Source organism: Polistes canadensis, unplaced genomic scaffold (genome assembly GCF_001313835.1).
Source record: "Polistes canadensis isolate GaletaPanama2010 unplaced genomic scaffold, ASM131383v1 scaffold_41, whole genome shotgun sequence".
Classification (NCBI taxonomy): domain Eukaryota; kingdom Metazoa; phylum Arthropoda; class Insecta; order Hymenoptera; family Vespidae; genus Polistes; species Polistes canadensis.
The window spans coordinates 20,200-43,948 of NW_014569588.1; the positions used below are offsets into that span (position 1 = coordinate 20,200).

General features: G+C 27.4%; 4 protein-coding genes across 6 annotated transcripts; 2 read left to right on the forward strand and 2 right to left on the reverse strand.

Moving 5' to 3' along the window:
- Positions 1-4,558: 4,558 nt before the first annotated feature.
- Positions 4,559-6,198, reverse strand: LOC106784827 (S-adenosylmethionine mitochondrial carrier protein-like). 2 transcript variants are annotated; one of them, XM_014744761.1, is made up of 6 exons: positions 6,059-6,198; positions 5,665-5,821; positions 5,485-5,594; positions 5,152-5,392; positions 4,943-5,081; positions 4,559-4,871 (listed from the first exon to the last, which is right to left on the reverse strand). In XM_014744761.1, exons 1-6 carry the CDS (start codon positions 6,122-6,124, stop codon positions 4,751-4,753), a joined length of 834 nt encoding a protein of 277 aa, XP_014600247.1. In that variant the 5' UTR covers positions 6,125-6,198; the 3' UTR covers positions 4,559-4,750. The 2 variants fall into 2 exon arrangements, with proteins under 2 accessions (XP_014600247.1, XP_014600248.1); XM_014744762.1 differs by having other exon boundaries at positions 4,770-4,860.
- Positions 6,199-8,506: 2,308 nt separating this feature from the next.
- LOC106784873 (tyrosine-protein kinase transmembrane receptor Ror2) lies at positions 8,507-11,186 on the forward strand. Its single transcript, XM_014744842.1, has 6 exons — positions 8,507-8,795; positions 8,885-9,075; positions 9,170-9,428; positions 9,507-9,749; positions 9,856-10,043; positions 10,129-11,186. Exons 1-6 carry the CDS (start codon positions 8,735-8,737, stop codon positions 11,128-11,130), a joined length of 1,944 nt encoding a protein of 647 aa, XP_014600328.1. The 5' UTR covers positions 8,507-8,734; the 3' UTR covers positions 11,131-11,186.
- Positions 11,187-15,504: 4,318 nt separating this feature from the next.
- Positions 15,505-19,260, reverse strand: LOC106784868 (RUN domain-containing protein 1). Of its 2 annotated transcripts, none has more exons than XM_014744832.1 (10): positions 18,450-19,260; positions 18,157-18,341; positions 17,980-18,073; positions 17,745-17,912; positions 17,129-17,309; positions 16,950-17,044; positions 16,110-16,862; positions 15,916-16,013; positions 15,745-15,839; positions 15,505-15,668 (listed from the first exon to the last, which is right to left on the reverse strand). In XM_014744832.1, exons 1-10 carry the CDS (start codon positions 18,450-18,452, stop codon positions 15,562-15,564), a joined length of 1,779 nt encoding a protein of 592 aa, XP_014600318.1. In that variant the 5' UTR covers positions 18,453-19,260; the 3' UTR covers positions 15,505-15,561. The 2 variants fall into 2 exon arrangements, with proteins under 2 accessions (XP_014600318.1, XP_014600317.1); XM_014744831.1 differs by having other exon boundaries at positions 17,129-17,312.
- A 1,256-nt stretch (positions 19,261-20,516) lies between these two features.
- On the forward strand, positions 20,517-23,697 carry LOC106784875 (SET and MYND domain-containing protein 4-like). Its single transcript, XM_014744845.1, has 4 exons — positions 20,517-20,739; positions 21,127-21,979; positions 22,132-22,777; positions 22,937-23,697. The coding sequence occupies exons 1-4, from the start codon at positions 20,723-20,725 to the stop codon at positions 23,437-23,439; spliced, it is 2,019 nt and encodes a 672-aa protein (XP_014600331.1). The 5' UTR covers positions 20,517-20,722; the 3' UTR covers positions 23,440-23,697.
- Positions 23,698-23,749: the final 52 nt, after the last annotated feature.

Here is a 23,749-nt window from a genome sequence, read left to right on the forward strand (position 1 = left end):
ATATATATATATAAAAGAAATGTTCAAAATTATTAGATAATTTTTCTCTGGAACATATTCTTATATTATCAAAAATAATTGAAAAATCGATCGTTTAACTACGCAATCGATTAATCGTTCTAAAAATTTGTTTCGATCAATTTTACGTACGAATAATAAGTATATATATTTAAGAATAATATTAAATGGGGAAATCAATTTGTTGTAATATATATTGTCATTGAAAAATTTTCTTTGAATAAAAAGAAAAAGTTAAATATAAAAGGGTAAGTCATGGAAAAAAAATGTCTGTGTAGAGCAGCTCGAAGAATTTGTGTTTCAAAATAGAATATATATATATCACCGTGTGAATCTTAACATTCACTTAAATTTCGGTCTTTCACGGTAACAAATATATGAATAATGTTGGTAAAAAGAAATGTAAAAAAAAAATGAGTAAAAAGTTAAAGAACGAAACAAGTAAATGTAACTAAATACATATGTAGTACATACAAATAACTAACGATAAGTTAATTTATCCGAAGTGGGTGAAAGATCGAAATTGAATGATATTAGGATTCCCATGATCGATTGGTGTATGTCCGAAATATTATAAAACGTACAAGAAAAAATAAACCTAAATGTTCGGTCTTTTACCGAATTTCACATATTTGATATGTGTTGACCAATTCATCGTGTGAATCTTGACATTCTCCAATTTCGATCTTTCACGGTTAACACATATTATTAAGAATAATGTCGGAAAAAAAGAAATTGAAAAGATAGTTAGAGAACGAAGGAAGCAAGTAACCGTAGTTAAAAGTCTGCCGCGGCTTCTCGTGGAGGTTGCTACCGAGAGAGAAATATAAAAGGCCGCACCGCGCCGTTCTGACGACCTCGGAGTCGCTTAAGGTCTGGGTTAAACTATTCTCGTCGCGCATCGTTCCTTCCTTCTGATGATATCCAACCGATCGATCTGTGCGATCTGAATTTTCAGATCTTTAATCCTATCCTTGATCAAGACCGATCGATAGATCGATCGATCGATCCGATTGACAGATAAAATCAAATCGTGACGATCTTTGATAAATTAATACATGCATATATATACATATATATATATATATATATATAAATGTATATATGTATAACATGTATAATAAATTATCTCTGTCGTACTATGTGTTATAACATGTAATGATTATTTACGGTAATGTATTATTTATTGGAATAGAATATCTATCATTTCACATTGTACAATGTGATATAATATATATGTGTGTGTTATGATAATCTGTTATTTATTGCAACATAATTAATTATAATATGTGTATAAGTATGATAAAATGTTAATACATAATTTAATACGCACCTATATGATAAATTAACTTATGATTAGTTATTTGTATACTAATTACAATTATTTGAAATTTTATCTTGTATGATTTTAACAAACGGATAATTAACACTACCCACTATAATAAACGCCTACGTTATGTGTCAGGAAAAGAAAAATCATCGGTATTAATTATTCCTTTGCGATCATTGACAGCTAATCGTGAGATCAAAGATCATTAATGCAAATTGTACCTTCCTCTCTCTCTCTCTCTCTCTCTCTCTCTCTCTCAATAATGAGAATCGAGATTTCAAATGGAAATAAGTTATTACATTAATAACATTATTGACACATACACATATATATATAAGTATATGATTAATCTTGTATTATTACATTTGATCGATAAATTTTGTTGTCAAAGATTTAAAATTGGATGGAAGAAAGGAGATATTTTTTTTTGTGTTTTTTTTTTTTATCTAAAGACCAATGACCGATTTCTTCTTGTTAACTCGTATTGCTACGAAATGAAAAATTTAAAGAGACAAGAAAGAGAATTTGTGCGTTTTATATGTTTACATATACATATGATATTTATACATCCGGTAATCGAAAATGTAGTTGTCATTCTTACTATTTTATATTTATCATTTACTTTTTGTAAAAAGTCATAAATTTAACTAACAAAATTATTCTATTGTATATATAAATATACGTGCACTCGTACACTAACACACATATATGTAAATATATAATTTTGACTACGAACAAAAAGAAAAATCGACAAAAACGTCAAATCATTTGACAATCATATTCCAACAAGAAAAGGATTCTATAGAATTCTTTTATTTATAATAAATCGTTGATAAATTTTCTTCCATTGAAAAAACCAAAAGATGAAGAACAAAAAATACGCTCCTCGCAGAGAAAAATAAGAATCTTTTCGTGTAGATCACGATCAACGAGGGGAATGGGAGGGGTGGAGGAATAATACATCGATCGATCTTGTTCAGACTTTTAAAAAAAGAATTGGTAAGAAAAAGAAAAAGAGATAGAAAGAGAGAGAGAGAGAGAGAGAGAGACAATACCGAGTAGTCAGCGCGAAATTTGACGGTAGTTGGCCTGCAGACGCCTAAAAATAGCAAATACAAACATTATATAACGTAACGTTCCCCAACTTTACGATAACGAAGGTCGGATTTATCTCGTTACTCCGCAAATTCGAGGTCGATCTCGCGCGGTGGCCTTCCGATCAAATCGCGTCGTCGTCGTCGTCGTTGTCATCGTCATCGTCGTTGTTGCTGCTCTAACGCGCGCAAAAAATAAAATGAAACGAGAAGAAAAAAGGGGGAAAAAAAAGAAAAAAGAAAAAAGAAAGAAATAAAAGGAAAAACAACGAGAACGAGAGAAAGAAAAAAGATGAAAGAAGAGATAAGAAATAGATTCTTTAATTGTCCCCCTGTAACCCCCCCAACCCTGTACATACGATTCGTTTCTTTAATTTTGTTCAACGTTATATATATGTATGTATGTGTGTATGTGTGTATGTGTATGCACAGGATAGGTAATCATATTTATTTACAAATTTGTTTATTAGATATTATTTTAATGATTTTTCTCTTCAGATAGATATTTAAATAATGAGGAAAAGAAATAAGATAAGAACTTTTAATATATAAAAATACATATATGTGTGTGTATAACGAATGAATGAATGAATAATAATGATAATAATATCAGATTGCATTTGCATATCTATATACTTGTTAATTAAAAAAAAGAAAAAAAAAAGGATTAAGCACAAAATAAAAAGAATGAAAATAATTGTTGGCGATGTTAGATTACGAGAAGAGTAATATCGACAAATGTTAAAAACAAAAGGGAAAGAAGAAGAAATAAAAAGAAATGGTGACAAAGTGACTAAAAGCTTACCTGAATAAATCTCAGAGAATCAAGCTAGAAGAGAAGAATATACTTGAAGAGCGTGTCGAAAGTTTACACAGTGTTGGAATGTGTCTTGCTCTTAAGAGAAAGAGAAAGAGAGAATGATGATGATGACGATGACGATTATGATGAATTTCTTCTTCTTCTTCTTCTTTTTCTTCTTCTTCCTCCTCCTCTTCTTCTTTTATTTTAATCGGAAAACGCGATCGAAGGATATATTAAAAGGGAAGAGAAAAAAAAAAAAAAGAAAGATAGAAGATAGAACAAAATTTTCTTTCAAATATACCGGGACATAATAATATAAAATATCTTTACTAATACAATAATATTGAGAGAAATATTGCAAAATTTTTCCTTTTCTTTCCTTTTTATTCACCAGATGATATTTCTTTTAATATTTTTATTCAGACGATGACATAAAAAAAAAACAAAAAAAAATGAAATAGTGTAAGGTAGGAGAGAAAAAAAAAACTAAAAAGAAAGAAATAATCGAGAAAAAGACGAAAACAAAAAAAAAACAGAGTGCAAATTATTGATCGCGAAATCGGGATTGGGGATCGAGATCGATCGATCGATTTATACAGAAAAAAAGAAAAAAGAAATAATAAATGACGATGAGCGCGGTGCGAACGAGCGCGTAACAAAACTACCGACTCTGTCCGCTCGCACGCATCGACTGAACGCGGATCCTCTCCACACGCGTATCGAACCACGGATCTTGCTAACACCATGAGTCTCTCCCCCCTCCACGAGCACCTACACCACCGGCACGCCGTTTGTCTCTCTCTTTACCGATATTCCTACACTGTTCTACCACTTTAGTACCTACTACTCTACTACATATCCTTATATTTACTTCGAAGGACGCATTATTGTCATTGTGCTCGACACTACACGATAATTACCATAAATATTCCCTCTCTCTCTCTCTCTATCTCTCTTTTTACTTTTCTTTTTCTTTTTCTTTTTCTTTTTCTTTTTCTTTTTCTTCTTTTCCTTCTTCTTCTTTTTACCACTATTATTAATATTATTATTATTATTATTATTATCGTTTTTGTATCTAACGAATTACACGCAAATATCAATGAATGTTGAAAGGTTTATCCAAACTCGCGTATTTTTATGATACTAATTCCTATTTTTGGTTTTTCTTTTCTTACATTATTATCTCATTTCAATGTAGATAGAATGATTATTATTTAATATTTGATAATATACAAATTTATTAATAGAAAGTAATGAAAAATAATAACTATATAACGAAAAATTATATGTCGGATTAAATTTTACCCCATTACATAATATGAAATTTATTTTATTTTTATTAAGTGTTAAATTACTTAACTTTTAAAATGACTTAGATATCGGAGAATATACATTACGCATATGTATTATATATGCGAAAAAATAAAATTTGTACAATTGTAATTTGTTTTATACAAACCATATTATATAAAATATTCGCATATTCTACCGTGATGAAATTCTTTGCTACAAGTTCGTAAATTTAAATGCATCTAATGCTAATAATTTGGCTTCTTCGTATACTCCAAAAAATATAAATCCTCCTATGCTAATCCACATTATTCTATAATTAACACCTGCGAAAAGGCTACAAAATATATATAGTTTTAATTATTAATTAATTATAAATGTTTTTTCAAAAAGTTCATTTTTGTTTACCCATTTAATCCTTCTTTGGTATATATTGCACGTAATGTTGTAGATAATTTGAGATCGGAACTTTGTACCATTTTATTAGCTAACATTATTCTTGTCTTTGCAACATCCAATGGAGTAGTTAAGGCGGCTGAAAAAGCACCTAAAATTATATTTTATTATTATCAGTTTATATATTTATATACAGTGCAATAGTTTTGGATATATGATACCTGCCAATGACCCACAGGTTGCACTTTCAAAAGGATATACATCTCTTTGTACATAAAGGGACAAAATGTTCTTAAAATACTCCCATAGTGGAAATTGTATTAAACTAAATGGCATATCTCTTAATACTGTACTCCAGTAACCACGATACAAAAACTTCATACTGAAGTTACCCTGATCCAATAAGTAAGCCTGTTTTCTTTGTTTCATAACTTCTACTGGTACACGTACTATACATGCTACCTTTTAAAATATCAATTTAAAATATTAATTCTTTGTTAACAAGTACTTATTTAATTCTTTAAACGATATAAGAATATATAAAAATGAAATACCATTTCTGATAGCGATGCTGCCCCCATATGAATTAGAGAACGGTATCTTTCGGATACCAAAGGTTGTGCATATACTTTGGTACTTTCATAGGTAACAAAAAATAGTGCAGCTACAAAACACATTAATGACATTGTATTTCAATATAAAATTAATAAGTATGAGGCCTTTTATTTATTTACCTGTTGGCGTAGAACCTATAAGTACTGGATATAAACCACGATAGAGTCCTTTAAATCCACCTGATTGTAGGAACCCATGCTGACTTTGTAATCTAGTCTTTATTGTATCTATTGGAAATAAAATTGTATCCACGCAAATTCCTGCACTAGCTCCTGCCTGTGTTATAAAAAATAACTAGAAATTAACTAAAAACCAATGTATATATTAAATACAACAAATTTATTAATTATAAAAATATTTATTACAAATAATTTTATTACTTTATAATAATATAATTAATTATTATAAACTTCTAAGAAATTTAATATATGTTTTTATTACAATTCGTTGACAGGTTATACAGTCAGTGGTTGATGCAATATTGTATGGTCATAAAAATCAAATTTTACTTACAAATATAGATGTAAACAATATATTTCTACCAGAGAAGTTTTTCAAATTCTTCTCGTACGATGTCATTTCATATTTTGTGGATGAAATATAATCAAATGTTAAAAAAGTTTCGATTCTGCATGGATTCACTTTATAAACAATATCTCGAATCGTATCGATTGTGATTCTCGAATGGAATACTTGCGATTATCGAATGTATGATCATAGTTTGTAAATATCGAAAATATCAAAAATATCGAGAATATCGAAAATATAAATAAATTTAAAATTCAATAAATGCTTTATCTATATATGAATTTGATATTTTACTATAATTAAAAATAAGATAAACCTATCTATTATAAGATTAAGTTATTTATTACCCCTTTTCTAGTTTTTTAGTTATTTTTAACTTTTATTACAAATTTATAATACAAATTGTTCTAATTTAAATATAATAATGGAACAATATATTTGCAATAAATGTTATTGCAATAATGTTAAAAATGATCATTTTAGATTGACTCAATGTGGACATATTTTTTGTCATAACTGTATAAGAAAAGGTAATGTTAAATAAATTATAAAAACAGGATTACATATTATGTAACAAACCATAATAAAAACTTATATTTTATTTTATAAAATTGTAACTCTTAGAAATATTTAAGAAATATACTTATTTTGTCCTATAGTTAAAGAAAACTGTCCTGAATGCAAATCTACAAAAATTGTAACCGTGCCGCTTACAAAATCTTTAACACCAGAAATATCAAGATTTTTTACACCGTTAGGTGATATTTTAACAACACTAAAGCCTATAATAACTTTCCAATCTGAACAGACAAACATTATTTTGCAATGCTTCAATCAGCTAGTAAGTTTTATTTCTTCTATTCTCTTTACTTTATTAAATAATAATTCTATTGCCTTTTTCAATGTCATTAAATAATATTTCAGGACAATAAATATGAAATCTTAAAGAACCGTTATGTTAATGCTGTTCGTAATGAAAAGCAAATAAGTTATGAATATTGTAAATTGAAGAAAACTTTGGAAAGTTTAAATAAACAATTATTGTATGTGCAAATGCATAATAATAACAGTAAAGCAATTGCTGCAACACCATCTTTAACAAATGATAAATATGCTAACGCTCAATATACTACAATGCAAATGTACGATACTTCTATGTCGGGATTAGATTCTTCGATTAAGAACAAACAATTTAAAAGAAATGTTTTTATGTTGCAAAAGTCAACCAATAATAGTTCTATTTCTATCTCCGATAAGAACTCCTTATAAGTGTAAACAAGGAAAATATCAAATGATAGATCTTTTTTTTTACATTACATAATTGTTATATTATCAATAGCCACTATACTTGTTAATTAATTATAACAGTAAGATTACTAATCTATATAATAAGAAATATTTTTAAGTTTTTCTCAAATTTAAAAATGATTTTGTTAATTCAATTAATTAGTAGAATAATAAACTACAGAAAATTTAAATTATAGGTTAACTAAACAATTAACTAGCAAATTCTTTGACAAAAAAAGCATAACAATTTTAATGCAATGAATTTAATATCAAGGCACCGAATTAATTCCTACACATTAATTATATATATATATATATAATATGGTATATATATGACCACTTTTAAAGCATACGACCTATTGGATAAATCGATTATGACTAACCAATAAAAGTTTATTTATTTTTCATTATTATATAATAGATATAATTTGAAATAATTCACATATTTTAAATAATTTCTTTCTCTATAAATAAAAACTTGTATTATTTATTTTAAAACGTTACAAGCGCTTAAAAGAAATGATTGAATTTCATTCATAACTGTGTGAAAGAAACACACACAACGTAACACAAGTATAACTTTATATAAGTTGGATATAATAATGTTTTTTAATAACTATTATGATAAATATAAACGAATTAAGATAGATATATATTGTTAATATTAAATAATATAAATTGTTTTATTTATTTTTACATTGTTTTCTTAATAATTTGATATGTATATACATTGCAAACTAAGCTTAAGTATAATAAAGGCCATGGTACTATGGACTACTACTACTACTACTCTAGTAACTGCTAGTAACGGATCATTGAACAGATTGTAGTCAGTTGAAGGGTAGCAACTAGGAGCTAATTAGATTCAGTTAGAAAAAAAATCAAATGTTTATTATTATTACGTACTTAGTAGAAATAAATGAATACATTATTTAAAGTTCCAAATATTAAATTATATCAAAATATATAATTACATTACACATACTTTTTATAAAAAATATATGTACATGTATATGTATATATATTTATGCATTTATGTTAAAGTCATCAGAAAATAAATGTGAATAGTTATTTTGTGTTAAAATTGTCTTTATAAGTTAAATTCATTTAATAATTCTCTATATTTATGAAAAAGATATTTTTATTATTATTTCTCTTGAATGAGTGTTGTTTTTTTGTTGTAATATAAGATTGTGAATTTGAAGAAAGAAAAAAGAAAATGTCAAATTTCAATATTAATTTAAAAGTGTGTTGTGTGACACGAGGTGATATAAGTGTACTCAACAAAGAAAAAATCTTTATCTAAAAGGAATTATTTCTTAAACATGTAATCTTTCTTCTTCGTCTGCAACATCGTATTATTGTATTTAAATAATGGTGCTTTGGATTATTTCCTTCACGGCAATTGTTTTGCACATTACTATTGTACAAAGTAGTATGTATTTTTTTTTATATTTTTATTATTATTACTTTATATCACAACTATCATATTATATATATAATTATTATTGTCATCTTTTATAGAGGTAGTACCACAAGGTTATTGCGCCTTTTATAATGGCAAAATATGCAAGAAATATCTCACAGGCATTGGAAAGGTATGGTTTAATAGTTCATTTGGTAATCCCGGTGGATTGTTGAACGAACAAATAACAACGAATTTATGGGAAGAAGTAATAGAAACTCTTGTAGAACCATGTCGTTCAGCAGCAGAAGTACGTATTTCTTTCATTGAATGCTTATATATATATTTCATTATCTGTAATGCGTTTATGTAATAATATTTATGGTATGGTTTTTATATTACAGCAAATGCTATGTTTATATGCCTTTCCACGGTGCCACGAGTTAGTAGGATTGCCATTATGTTACGAAGATTGCATAGCAGTACATCATTTTTGTTTCAATAACTGGATAATAATCGAGGACCAAAAGCAAAAAGGAATTTATATCCGGTCTCGTGGCCACTTTAGTTTACCAGATTGTCAAAGTTTACCAAGGATAGTTAAAGGAAAAGTAACTTGCTCGGAAGCTCATTTAACTGATATAAAAGAAGAACTTGTTACTTGTAAGCTCTACCGAATACATTTTTAATGTAATTATCTTGAAAAATATGTCATTTTTATTTGAAATATATATTTTATAGATGACTGTATCAAAGATAATGGTAGATATTACATGGGAAAGTTAAATAAAACAAAGGGTGGATTAGATTGTCAACCATGGAGTGCTCAGTTTCCACAAAATCACGACAAACCACCAGATATTTTTCCACAAATTCAAAAGGGTGAAAATTATTGTAGAAATGTAGATGGCATTGAATCTATGCCATGGTGTTTCACTATGGATCCTGATACACGCTGGCAACATTGTGATATTCCTATATGTGGTAAAATATTTGTGTAAAAAAGCACATTTATTTTATAATTATTTTATCTTATTGTTAGTTATAAACGTTAAAGCATCATTATCTAATTAATATTTTGATTTTTCAGATAATACCACAAATACAATAATTGAAATTGACCCAAAAGATTTGGCTGTATATACGTTTATTACTCCATCATTTATATTAGCACTCTCTGTATTGGGATTTATAATCATTGCTGGAACTTTTATTTCTATACTTTTAAGGCGAAGACTTCATAAAAGACATCAAGGATATAATCAGACTGAAAGTCAGGTATACATATTTATATACACCCACACAGTGACAATATACAATTAAATGAAAAATACTATACTTTTCTATTGTAATATCTTTATAGGATGTTAACATTGATTTAGACAAATTGCCAAGCAATGAGGCATACCACAAAACAAGTGCGAAGCTTAATCCAAAATTGGAAAAACTCGAATTTCCACGAAATAATATTATTTATGTACGAGATTTAGGTCAGGGTGCCTTTGGTCGAGTATTTCAGGCAAAAGCACCTGGTCTAGTGCCAGGTGAAGAATTCACAAATGTTGCGGTGAAAATGTTGAAAGAAGAAGCATCAGATGATTTGCTTGTAGATTTTGAAAGAGAAGCATGTTTACTTGCAGAATTTAATCATCCAAATATTGTTAAGTTGTTGGGTGTGTGTGCATTAGGACGTCCAATGTGTCTCTTATTTGAATACATGGGACGTGGTGATTTAAATGAATTCCTACGTTCTTGTTCACCTGGAAATTACATTATTCGAAGTTTAGAAAGAGATGGTACATTCACAGATTCCCAATTATCACATATGGATTTAATTAATATAGCTTTGCAAGTAGCATCCGGAATGGTATATTTATCAGACAGAAAATTTGTACATCGAGACCTTGCAACTAGAAATTGTTTAATAAACGATCAAATGATTGTGAAAATAGCAGATTTTGGATTATCTCAAAAAATATATCTTCAAGATTATTATAAAGGCGACGAACAAGATGCTATCCCAGTTAGATGGATGCCTCTTGAGAGTATACTTTATAACAAATATACTGTTGAATCTGATGTTTGGGCTTTTGCAGTATGTTTGTGGGAAATATTTAGTTTTGCTCTTCAACCGTATTACGGTATGACTCACGAAGAAGTTGTTAAATACATCAAAGAAGGCAATGTTCTCCAATGTCCTGATAATACACCTTTATCAATATATGAATTAATGAAACTTTGCTGGAATAGAAGACCATCCGACAGGCCTACATTTAGAGCAATTTATGAAAGACTCGATACAATAAAACACGAGATAGAAGCAGAGAATAAAACAGACAGCGTGGCTTTGCGCATTCACGTCTGAATACAAATGGAGCAGTACATCATTATTTATATATATATATATATATATATATAAATGTAATAACTAATATATTACTTACTCGACACACACATTAAAAAGGTAAGTAATTATTAAAATGTAAAATGTAAATGTTACATACAAAGGCCTTCTTTGTTATATTTGTTATGTCAAGTTAATGGCATACAGCTAAGAATATTTATAAAAAGAAAAAGAAAAAAAAAAGAAAAAGAAAATGTGGCTATTACATATATTAGTAATAACTTTATTGATCTGAGAATATCTTTAGCAAAATGCTTTTTAAGTACATGCGAAATTTAAATCATAAGTTTTACTGTTTTGTGGATAAAAAGTGTAGTTTAATATCCTATCGAATAGATGTATACAAACAATTTATATATCTTTACATATAATGAAAAAGTGATGTATTTAAACATTATGGCTTAAAATATCGTTTAAAATTTTTAAATATTAACAATTGCAAGAACTGGAAAAGATTCTTGTGGAATTGATCAGCTATTTAAATCACACTATTGCAATGTAAATTGTCAAAGTTTTTCATTTTATATATATTCTATTCTATTGTCCTAGCCATTTGCATTTATAATCGGTAATGTGTGATATGAATATGAACGACTATTATTTAGCAAATATACATACAAATAACCATAAATATTATAGAAATGTTTTAGTATGATTGTAAATGGTCACTGCCCTAATATATATATTTACATTTTCTATATCTTTACATGTTTTGCTATGCAGATTTATATGTATATTATGCAACATTCCAGAGTAATATGTGAATCATATATAATCAATATTATGCAGAAGGTAATGCTTTAAAAAGAGAGATAGTCTTTATACAATTTCATAATGGAATTATTGAATTAGTATGTATATACATACAGTGGTAAACATAAGTATTGGTAATAAAACATTCTAGATAAAGATTCATAAAAAGAACAAGCGTTATAAACAATTTGTTTCAGCATACTGTGCCAATACATACGTTTACCACTGTATGCGTATACATTGAAATTAAATGCATTTTTGTTTACCCACAAAGTATATGAGTATGTATGAACTTACATTTACTTGAAAGAATACTTACATTCCATTTTTTTCCAAGTTATTTTAATAAATTATTTAAAAATAGAATTATACTTAACACTGAGATAGAAATAACACACGAGATTTATTAATTTAAACTCTGAATAAATATAACTGAAGACTGAACAAAAGATATACGACCAAAGTGAAGAATTATTTTTAAGATCCTGTTAGTAAAATTATAGAGATTCAAAAAATTCGCAATGTAAAACTTGATTGTGTATTTTATTATGGTTTTGTCATTTGTGATAATATTTAAATTAGCTCTAATGCTTTGATCGCTCACAAATTTTTTTCTTGTTAAATATGTATATTAGATCGTTGCTATAGCAAAAATATAACTTAAATGTGTGCTATAAGAATTATGTCAAGAAAAATGACTATGAGGAATGTTAAACCAAAGAGAACATGTATGTAAGTGAGTATGTATACTGTTATATGTAAAATTTTGAAAGTAAATTATATTATGGTATTGTAAAACAATATAATGAATGTTCAAATCGCATATTATTTAATTAACGTATTACTTGTTTGACGACACAACATATACACATATTTGTTATACACGATTTTTATAGACTTTTCCAAAAATGTCAAAGCGTATTGTAATTAATTTTTGTTCACCTTTTAAATGCTAATGTTTTGTTCTCCGATAGTGTTTTTAAGTAATATTTTATTTAAATTGAACAAAGTGCTATTATATTACACTGACATTCCAACAAGAATCCATCAATTAATGAATATTTTTAGATAGATTTCTTTGTGTATTTTATATATATTTTATAATCATTTTAAACCATTTATATTATATATATATACCTAAATATATTTTACATATATAAAAACATAAACACTACCAAATTTCTACCAAGGTCAGCGCATCTAGATTGTTTTTTACTATAATACGTACGATCATGTATTGATACGATAAATGTTTACACGCAAGATGTATTGATTCGCATATACCTTCATATTTGTTGAGTATTAAGAAAATGTAATATGTGTATGTTCTAACAAGTACATCATTTACCATTGCATGTAACAATAAGTAAAAGTAAGAGATGCAAGATGATAATAATAATGGAACTAAAGCTCTTCTATATACCTTTTTATATACATTTTTGTAAATGAAAAAGGGGAAGACACCGATTCTGTGCTCTTATAACATCCACATACTTGTATCCTGCATAAGTAGAAAAAAAAAACTATGTAATACGATATACAAAGGTAATACACATTTTTAAGTGTATTGTCTCTGACCAAAAAAAACTTCTGGTATTATATAATTCGTTGATTTCAAATTTGTTATTGAAAATGTAGTCTCTATTCTGAATTTTATGTACAACAAACTCTATTACTTAATCTGTGAAAGCATTGAGACTCCACGACATTACATAACGTTTTTTTTTTTGTTTTCTTCTTTCAAACAAGTCATTCTGTTATATTTTTTTTTTTCCTTCCTAGGTTACAATTCGAGTGTGAATGTGTATATTTAAGATTTATATTACAAAGATATATTTGTTCCATAATTATAATATTAACGATTACTCTATGTAAAGCTCCATAAATGTGTCAATTTTATATTATTTTTTATCCATGAAATATTTTTATTATCAATGTGTAGATCACGGAGTCAACAATGATTGCAAACTTGTTAAAAAGAAATCTGCTACAAACTTTTACTGATGTACTTTTACAAAAAATAAACAACCACTTTCATACTTATTGTTTTTTATTTAACTCAGCCTAATAAAAAATATAGTATAGGATGAGAAAAGGATATATATTATCATGAGAGAATTGGTGTAAGATTAATTTTAACTTCATATCGAATTAATTTACAGTTAGAGATATTTAATTATGTATTTATTTATTTGTATTAATAGATATTTATAGATCTTTACGTAAAGCTCTTATTAATTAATTAATATATGATTTTTATATGATATAATTGATATATTAGGTTCTTTTATATTTAGCAAAAACTTAATAATATGTATATGTACAAGTACAAGTAAAATTATTATTTTATAAGATTCATTTATTTATATATATTATTTTTTAAAATTAGTATAACACACACACAGACATAAATTTCATTCTTAATTAATAGTTATTTATTGGATGTAATATGAACTTATTAAAGAAAATATTTAATAAAACAAACATTATGTGCATATGTAAATGTTATGTCAGATTTAATTAATAATTCCGTACATATACACAAAATTTAATTTAGACTATAAGACAATATAAGTTTTATGCAAACAAAATTGCTTAAAAATATATAAATAATAAGTTATATAGCAAATTATTTTTATAATCAATCTATAAATACTTGTTATATATAAATTGCATAAAAATTGATAAAATATTGACTACGTACATATGTACATAATGTTGTTGAACACACACACACACAACCTATTTAATATATAAAGAATATCTCTTAAATTTTACTCTTAAAAAGAATAAATATAATAATTCTTTGGTTTTTAATTTGATTTAAGATTCATTGTTAAATATAAGTAACTACTTATTAGTATAAATGAAATACATAATTAATATTATTTTTCTAATTTTTTATGATTATTTAATGGAACATTTAATTATAATGCTCTTTTTATCTTTAATTCCTATTCTCTTATTTGTTGTATTTACGTTTACTTTGTGCAAATGATATTTGCAATATTCTAAATGCATGTATTTAATCATCGACTGCATATATAAGTATTTGGAAAGATAAGTTTCTCTATTAATTATTATATTCTTTAGTTTTTATTATGTTCGATCCTACTGTGTATAAATATGAATTGTATTGTAAGTGGTTTATTGTAATAAACCACTGTATGTAATGATAACATGTAATTTTGTGTTAAAAGGATTATTATTAATTAATTAATTAGACAGAGAAAGAGAGAGAGAGAAAGAAAAAAAGGGGGAAAAATGTGATATAAATGTAAGATAATATATTTGATAAATACTGATAATATATATCTTATATGATATTACCTCAAGATAAAAATTATTTAATATTTATTACGCGCGTACTTCATAAATAATATTTACCTTTTGAAAGCATATAGGAACTACCAAAGAATACTGGTTATAAGTTAATGCTTGATAATACTTATGATTGCAGTACATAATTTTTAGATTTAAAAACTTAATAACTTATTTGAATTATACATTCTGATATTATCTTCCACTCATAAGTGTACTTATATATATCATATAGAGGAATGTTGCATCAGAGTTTTTTTTTTTGTTCTCATTAATAATTACAATGATTTTATACAAGGATCATTTACCATGCATTAATCAAAATGCGTCCTTTATATTTTGAAATTGACGTACAGCTAAGTCAACTGGCAGATCAAACTTATATCTCGTAAGTTTGTCGAGAGTGTGAAATGCGTCTTGAAATCCTAATGGTAAAAAAGGAGAAAAGAATAATGAATATTCATTATGACATATAAAGTAAATATACGAAATTAGATATACCTGTTTTCACCACATAACTCCATGACGTGTAGTGACATTCTAAAAGATATTGGCATTGTAAAATGAGCTTTAGCCAAATCACCAATTTATTTGCGCTAAAATTAAAAAATATAATTCATTTAATTCTATAATTATTCACAGTGTTGAGACAGAAACAACAATTTCACTTACTTTAAAGCAGCACATATAAATGCTTTAAAATGTGAATCACGACTCCGTTTGTAAGGATTATGCGAAGCAATAATGTTACCTATAGTAGTTAGTAGACTCTAAAAATAATAAATTAAATACGTTCAAACTGTAACTACGAATTTTTTGTATTTATTTGTTAATTATTAATTGATTGAATGAAGCAAAAAAAATACCTGTTTGGCAGAAGTAGCTTTACCGATAAGATCTAAATTAAAACTTTGCGATAATTTTTGTGCAGGACTGGAGTTATAATAATGGCCATTTTTTATTTCATAATATTTTAAGATAAGTTCCCAGGCATGCATAAAATTAGCAGGGGAAGGACTTCTTTGATGAAAACATCCCATAAACGGAACTACACTGTTAGAACGTACATCAGACATTAAACCATGTTGTAACAAATCTCTAATGGAAGCTGCTAGATGCTTTCTTATTGCCGATGTTAGTTTTGCATTACAGTGCATTGATGCAGAATCCGAGTCAGACGTGTATTCATCAGCACCAATATCATCGTCTTCAAGCTGATGTTCATTTTCTGCGATAGTACTTAAAACATGCTCAACCGCAATGTCTAATCTAGTTCTTAAATCACGCCAATTATATATCGAATTTTTATTTAAATTTCTTCGAACCTGTTCACTACTACATCCCAATTGTGATATTATAAACATATGTAAGAGAGCTACGACCTTTTTAACAGTATTCAAAGTTTTAGTTTTACTTTCATTATCTATTGCCTTTTTTTCAAATTTTTTAGTATGATTAAATGCAGCAGAACCATTAGTATGTACCGGGCAAGCACAAGTGCATGCCAATGTCTCTGTACTCACTTCTCCTTGAAGATAATTTATAAAACGTTCTAAATCAGCAATTTGTGTTTTCAATTGAGACACCAATTGTTCTTTCATTTTTAACGGACTAACTATCTGTAATATAAATAATTGCAATTCTTGTAAATATTTCAAGAAAAAAAAAAGAAACAATAAAAAAAACATATATACATATAAATATACCTGACTTATTGCATAATCAACTTGCCACCTTAAATCATCTACTGGTAACTTACACAAATCATCTACATTAAAATTTAATTTTTCCTTCAAGTGATCTAAAAAAAGAACCCCATTAAGTTTAGTTATTCAAATATAATGTTTTAAAGCGTTATATTAAATTATTTTGTATCATAACTTACTGATTATTATACTTTGACGTTCTAACACAACGCTTTGTGGTAAATCTGCATCACCCATTTCGTATGCGTATTTTTCTAAATCTTCTAATTGTGACTTTAATTGACTAATTAACTCCCTTTGTTTAGTTCTTTGTAATGCCATTTTCGATTCCATTTCTACATCACTAACCATGCTTCCAATCTGCTAAATTAGATAGAATTATAAAGTTATTAATAATGCTAATTTACAAAATTATTATATATAATAAAAACAAGAAATTGTTATAATTACCTTCAAAATAGTTTCAGTATTTACATAATATACATTGAGCATTCTTTGTATAAATTTTCAAGTGCATTTTAAAATGTTATTAAAAAAATTGAAATATAGGGAAAAAATGGATGGATAAAGAATAATAAATGCGGTTCATAGTAGATGTATAAACAAAATTTATTATATGTCTTTTTCATAATGTGACAACAAAAAGGAAATAAATAAATAATTTGAAAATAAAAATAAAAACAAATAATATAAATAAATAAGCAATAACGTATGTGTTAGAAAGCATTCAAATCAAAAATATTTTAAAATAAAAAAATGAAATAATTAAATAATAAATAAATGTGTAATACTTACACTTTCTTTACAAAATGTCGGAGATATAGGTGTAATAGATCTACTTTCAAATAATAAATTATTTGGTACATCAGGAATCCCTCTAAATGCAAATTCTTCCAATTCTTTAAGCAATGTTTCTTTTTCATTAGTCGGAGCATCAACAATTTGACGTAAACGAAATTGTACCTATAAGAATATTAAATATTAAAAAATTTATTCGTAATTCTAGATAAGTAAAAACGATTATACCTACCTGAGCAAAATGTGTAGTTAACGCTATGAGAGACGAATTAAGCATCTCTTGTTCTTCTTCTAATAACTTTAATCTTTCCATATCATTAGAAAGGCTAAAAGTATTATGTAAGGAAAGTATTGTATATAGTAAACCATTAATAAAATATACAAAACGTTTCATCAAATAATCACTTACTTTCCTATATTATCAACATATTTATATTCATCCCCAAAATCATTGTCTCCATCATTTGCTCCAACAGGAGCCCATCTCTCACCTGATGGTCTATCACTTTCGTCTGAATTTTCAATATCATCATTTTCACAAGTCTTACGTTCAACAGCATTCATTACTTGATACGTTAATATTTCTTCTTGTTCCTGAAAAGTTATATGATTAATTATATGAAAATATACATACATAGATATATTATTTACATGAAATTAGTTTTAATATTTCTTCTATGTATTTATCATTTTTTTATTTACCATAATGCTTTCTTGATATGCTCCACATAACACATTCAATACCAATAATGAAGAATAATCTATTTAAGACTTTTGTATGATAATATCCTGTTTAATCCATGAATTAACTTCTGCGCACGTGTATAACCAGAAACGTCACTCGTATTATGAGATATCGAAAAGATGATAAATTTTAGGCGCGTAGGCGGGCGGGAAAATAATATCTTATCATTCTTTAATTAATTTCAAAACTTTATATCCCCAAATGAATGATGTTTAATTTAAATCGTTACGGAAAGCTTACAATAATTAAAGCACTATTGTTATAATTGACTACTTCATGGATTTGTTACACTTTTAAGAAATAGGCTAAATAAATCGATTTCACGTATTGTATATTTAGGGTGCGTTCCACTAAGCGCTCACAACGATCAAAATGCTCCTTTAGTCGTTCCACATAACGACCGCGGTCGTTGTGGTCGCGGCGAAAACGTCACTCATGACGTCATTACTAACGCTCACGCGAAGCCCACAACGACCCATCTGAAAACGTGGGTCGTAGTGAGCGTTGAGAAAATTAGCGGTTTTTTCGAAACTGACAACAATAAAAATGGCGACCGTGAAACTGACATGAAGGATTACAGATTAAATCTTAACCTCTTTAATCTTTTACTTTCTTTTCACTACCTCGCCATTTGTATTATTACCTCCACGCTCAAAACGCACCATAGTCCATTCCACTTGAATTTAGGACAGTAACGCTCGTAGGTAAGTGGAACGGGAAAAACTGTGGTCGTGAGCGTGATCGTTGTGAGCGCTTAGTGGAACGCACCGTTAGAACACAGGCAGAATGTATATTATAGATCTTACAAAAGTAACCTAAATTCTTGCTTAAATCTTCTTTACCATCACTTCGTAATATTCTTTTCCATTCTTCAGCTACGAATTTGTCGGTAACGTTTTATTTATAACAATCTTGACCAAAGAATACAGAAGTACATAGAAGCTCATAAGTCCACTTTTTTCCTAACCAGATTAATCTTAGTTAGAACCCTGATCACGAACTTTTGGACTGACAATTTATCTGGAGAAGAACTATCTTGTTTTGTAGACTGTTTGTTTAATACTATATTCTTTGATGGTGTGTATCGTCATCGTGTTAAGTACCTGCTATCGCTCTCTTGTGGTCAGGGTACTAACTAAGATGAATCTGGTTAGGAAAAAAGTGGACTTATGAGGTTCTATGTACTTCTGTATCCTTTGATCTTGACGTTTCCACTTCTAGAAAAATTCACTTTCCTACATTATCGACTGAGGTTCGTCAAATAAAAACGTTTGAAGCGCCACGACTAAATCTTAAACTACTTTTCCTATCTATTACTTTTTACAAGTCTAAGCCATATAATTATAACGAATAAACGCTAACATTCTATTGGTCAAACGCGCGAAAAATCTGTAATATTTACCCGCGCCGCTATTTTTAAATCATCAAGACGCGGGATATTAGAAATAAGCGGAAATGATTTTCATTTGAAAAGTTAAAATCTTATATAATTATTTTTACAATTGTGTAACCACACACACGTATATAATAATAATTAATTATCAATAAGATGATTTAAATAAAAATGCAAAACTTGTAAATTTGTTAATTATTGTTTTTCTTTTCTTCTTTGTTATTATCGAACACATTTGTCACGTTTTAAAACAAACTTTACTAACATAGATTAATAATCGTCCAATTGTATAGTTAAAGAAAAAAAATTTATAATCAAATAACAATATTTTTACTTTATCAATAATTAATTTCTAAAATATAATTCGTTTATACTTGTGTATTCTCAAAATGTAGATAGTGCAATACTGCATAGAAGATTTCGTTTGTTCTTGATGCATTTATAGAACTAATAATAAATTACTCTTCTATATACGTTACAATAGAATTGCATGCATAAGACGCATTATGTAAATATTATTAAAGAACTTTCAAATAATTTGTTTATTTTATTTTTTACCTACAATATATTCAGAATGATTTTTTTATCTTCAATTCAAAGAGGAAGAAAGAGAGCGAGAGAGAGAGGGAGAGAAAGAAAAGCAAAATAAATTCATTGATGTGTTATGTTTGGCATTTGCCACGCATTTTATACGAGGCATTTACAACAGTAACTTTGGTACCTAATTTTAGAAATCGTCACATTAGTAAACCGCCTTCGAGAGAATATACAAGTACGACAACCGTCCTACATTCGTGATACAAATTGTGAGGGAACAGTAACAAATAATATTTAAAAATGACTATGACAAATCAGTAAGTAAAAAATGATTTTTTTTACGATCTCTCTCGCTTTTTCAATTATATTTCAAATAGATATAAATTTAATAAATTAATAACGTTTAAAGAGTTTATGCTATTTTACGTGACATTATATATTTACATTTTTATACAAACTATACAAATTTCAATATATATTTATATATTATATAAATAAATATATATACTATTTATTTGATAAAATTCTATGTCAAATACCACACAACATATATAGATATATATTATAATATATTCAATATGCAGAACAAGAATAAATTTGATTTACAATCAGATCTATTTTTTTTTTTCATTATATAATATAATATATATATATATTACGTAGACTTAATTATATTTAATAAATATTCAATACATTTTTTATAGTGGCAGTATATTTGTTAATTTTTGTCGACAAGCATACGATACTGTAACAACTGAACCGTTTATAAGTCGTTTTAAAGAATTCTCGGAAAAGGGAGATAGACAAGGGATGGTTCAAGTAATAATTGAATTACCATGTGTATTAAATACAAAGATAACTAAATCATATAAGGGTAAGAACGATGAACAAGCAACACTGCTTTATCAGAAATCACTTAATATAATGAAAGATGGAGAAAATAAAGCAGAGGAAGAGAGTAGAGCATGTAGTGTTCTCACCGAAGCACTGTTTGCAGCCAGTGCATGTAGTTTAGTATTTATGAATGCTCTTTTAGAGCGTGCAAAATATTGGTATAAATTAGGAGCTTGGATAAATTGTCTTAAAGATAGTGAATGTTTGTTAGCACTTCCTCAAAGCTTTTACGATAAAAATGTAGATAGTAAAAATGTTTATTTAAAGCATAAAAAGGAATGTTATAATTTTAAACATGAGTGCTCTAAAAAACTGGAAATAACTATTCGACGAAAACAGAAAATACGTGGAAAGGAAAATGCTAAGTATTGTTCTTCCGCTGAAATAATAAAAAAACGAACCGTCGTATCGACACCAACTATGCATGGAAAGTTAAACAACAGCCTGAAAAGTTGTTCCGATGCAGTAGAACTTCGATTTGATAATAACAGAGGCAGGCATCTTGTAGCAACCAGAGATATTTGCGCAGGAAGTGTTTTGATCGTCGATCAGCCTTTTTCCTCCAGCATTGATAAAGAGACACTCGATAGGAATTGCTTGCATTGTTACAGTTCCCTTAAATTGGAAGACAATGTTAGAATTCCTTGTTATATGTGTCAAACAGTTAGTATTATGCATGATTTTGTGTGTGTACAAGAGTGATACATAGTTTAATAATAATTAACTTTGTTTTACCCCTCTTTAAATCGTTATGAAGATCAGTGTGTAACTGTGCTTTTGCATCCATATTCCAGAAATTATATTTCCGTTTTCAGGTTTCATATTGCACTGAAGCTTGTCGCAGTGAGTCATGGGAGATGTATCATAAATATGAATGCCCTATATTAAATATTTTCTTTGAGGAAGGATTTAATGAAGGAAAAAATAAATTCTCCCATCTTTTGTTGGCTTATAGAACTACTTTGATCGCAGCTTTATCTCCAATTGAAAAAAAACATAATAACACGGAAAGAATGTATAAATCGTCCAGTCTTAATACAGAGTTTTTTAAGCACCACCAGTCAAAAGAAAAAGACACTGTTATATCAAATGCAAATAAAATATATGATCCATTAGATTACACAACTGTTTTACAATTAGAATCACATTGTACGAATGTAGATCCTAATGTAAATGCTATACGTAGTATAGAAGCAGTGTTTATAGCCAAATGTTTAATTTTTTCTTTCAATGAAATTGGAATAGATTCACTGGATAACAACAAGTTCATAGCTTTAGCGACGGCTACGCTGCAGCATTTGCAGGCTATTAATTATAATGCTTACGAGATCGTTGAAAACGTACGTAATGAAGTAACGCATGTTTGGGAACCAAGAAATGTAGGTTGTGCCATTTACACCACTGTCAGTCTTACAAATCATAGTTGTTATCCTAATGTGGTTCGACATTCTTATTCATCTGGTAAGTGATATATATTTTATATTATATTATATTATATGATATAATAACATAACATTTTTTTTATAATTATCTATTTTGTTCTTTATGAGTTTTATATGCAACGAAAATAAAAGATATGCACTATATTGGCAAACAATTAATAAATATATCCTTTTGTAGGAAAAGTTGTTGTAAGAACATTACGTTGCATTAGCAAAGGAAATGAAATATTAGACTGTTATGGTCCACAATTTCTTAGCGAAGAAAAATTGGCAAGGCGCGAATATTTATGGAAAAAATATCTTTTCATGTGCGAATGCGATGCTTGCAAGTATAATTGGCGATTACCATTGCCAGATATGCTCAATTTTAAATGCAAAACATGTTCTCAACCTTCATTTACGGAGACAAAGAATGGCATGCATAAAATAAAACACTGTCCCCAATGTAATAAAAAATTAGACTATCAAAAATTGAAAAAGCAACTTAGAAGATCAGTTGAAAAGAGGGTTAATGCAATTTCTAAAATGTATCAAGGTTACTATGAAGAAGCATTAAATCAACTATTAGATCATATAGATTTTGTTGAAAAATTCTTGGAAACACCTAACATAGAGTCTATCAAAACACAGCAATGCCTTATTCAATGTTATAATTCCTTTGGTTGCATTTCTACAAATTAATATAATACTAATTACTATATTATTTCTTTATGTATCATATTCAATTTTAAAGCTTAAAATTATCTATAAAACAATTGTTTGTGTGTTTTACTTCTATTCAAATGTTCATATCGTATATCTCATAAATAATTTAATATGTGAAAAAGTAAGAAGGTGTAATTTAGAAAGAAAACAAAAAATTTACAGTTAAAGATAAATAAATAAATTGAGAAATTATCATTCATCTATAATCATCTCTTAAAAAGAAAAATTACTTTGAAAGAAAGAAAAAAAAATATTTATATCATGCAGACTTATATATATATATATA

Excerpts from the sequence above, each read along its gene's own strand:
- LOC106784868 (XM_014744831.1), bottom strand. Across the intron at positions 18,074-18,156 it reads TATGTTGATAATATAGGAAA|CCTTTCTAATGATATGGAAA; the intron begins GTAAGTGATTAT and ends TAATACTTTTAG. Across the intron at positions 16,014-16,109 it reads AAGCTACTTCTGCCAAACAG|AGTCTACTAACTACTATAGG; the intron begins GTATTTTTTTTG and ends TATTATTTTTAG.
- LOC106784875 (XM_014744845.1), top strand. Across the intron at positions 21,980-22,131 it reads CTTGTTATATGTGTCAAACA|GTTTCATATTGCACTGAAGC; the intron begins GTTAGTATTATG and ends TTCCGTTTTCAG. Across the intron at positions 22,778-22,936 it reads TCGACATTCTTATTCATCTG|GAAAAGTTGTTGTAAGAACA; the intron begins GTAAGTGATATA and ends ATCCTTTTGTAG.
- LOC106784827 (XM_014744761.1), bottom strand. The coding sequence starts at position 6,124 with ATGACATCGTACGAGAAGAATTTGAAAAACTTCTCTGGTAGAAATATA. Across the intron at positions 5,822-6,058 it reads TATTGTTTACATCTATATTT|GCAGGAGCTAGTGCAGGAAT; the intron begins GTAAGTAAAATT and ends TTTATAACACAG. Across the intron at positions 5,393-5,484 it reads CAGCATCGCTATCAGAAATG|GTAGCATGTATAGTACGTGT; the intron begins GTATTTCATTTT and ends ATATTTTAAAAG.
- LOC106784873 (XM_014744842.1), top strand. The coding sequence starts at position 8,735 with ATGGTGCTTTGGATTATTTCCTTCACGGCAATTGTTTTGCACATTACT. Across the intron at positions 9,076-9,169 it reads CATGTCGTTCAGCAGCAGAA|CAAATGCTATGTTTATATGC; the intron begins GTACGTATTTCT and ends TTTATATTACAG. Across the intron at positions 10,044-10,128 it reads ATAATCAGACTGAAAGTCAG|GATGTTAACATTGATTTAGA; the intron begins GTATACATATTT and ends ATATCTTTATAG.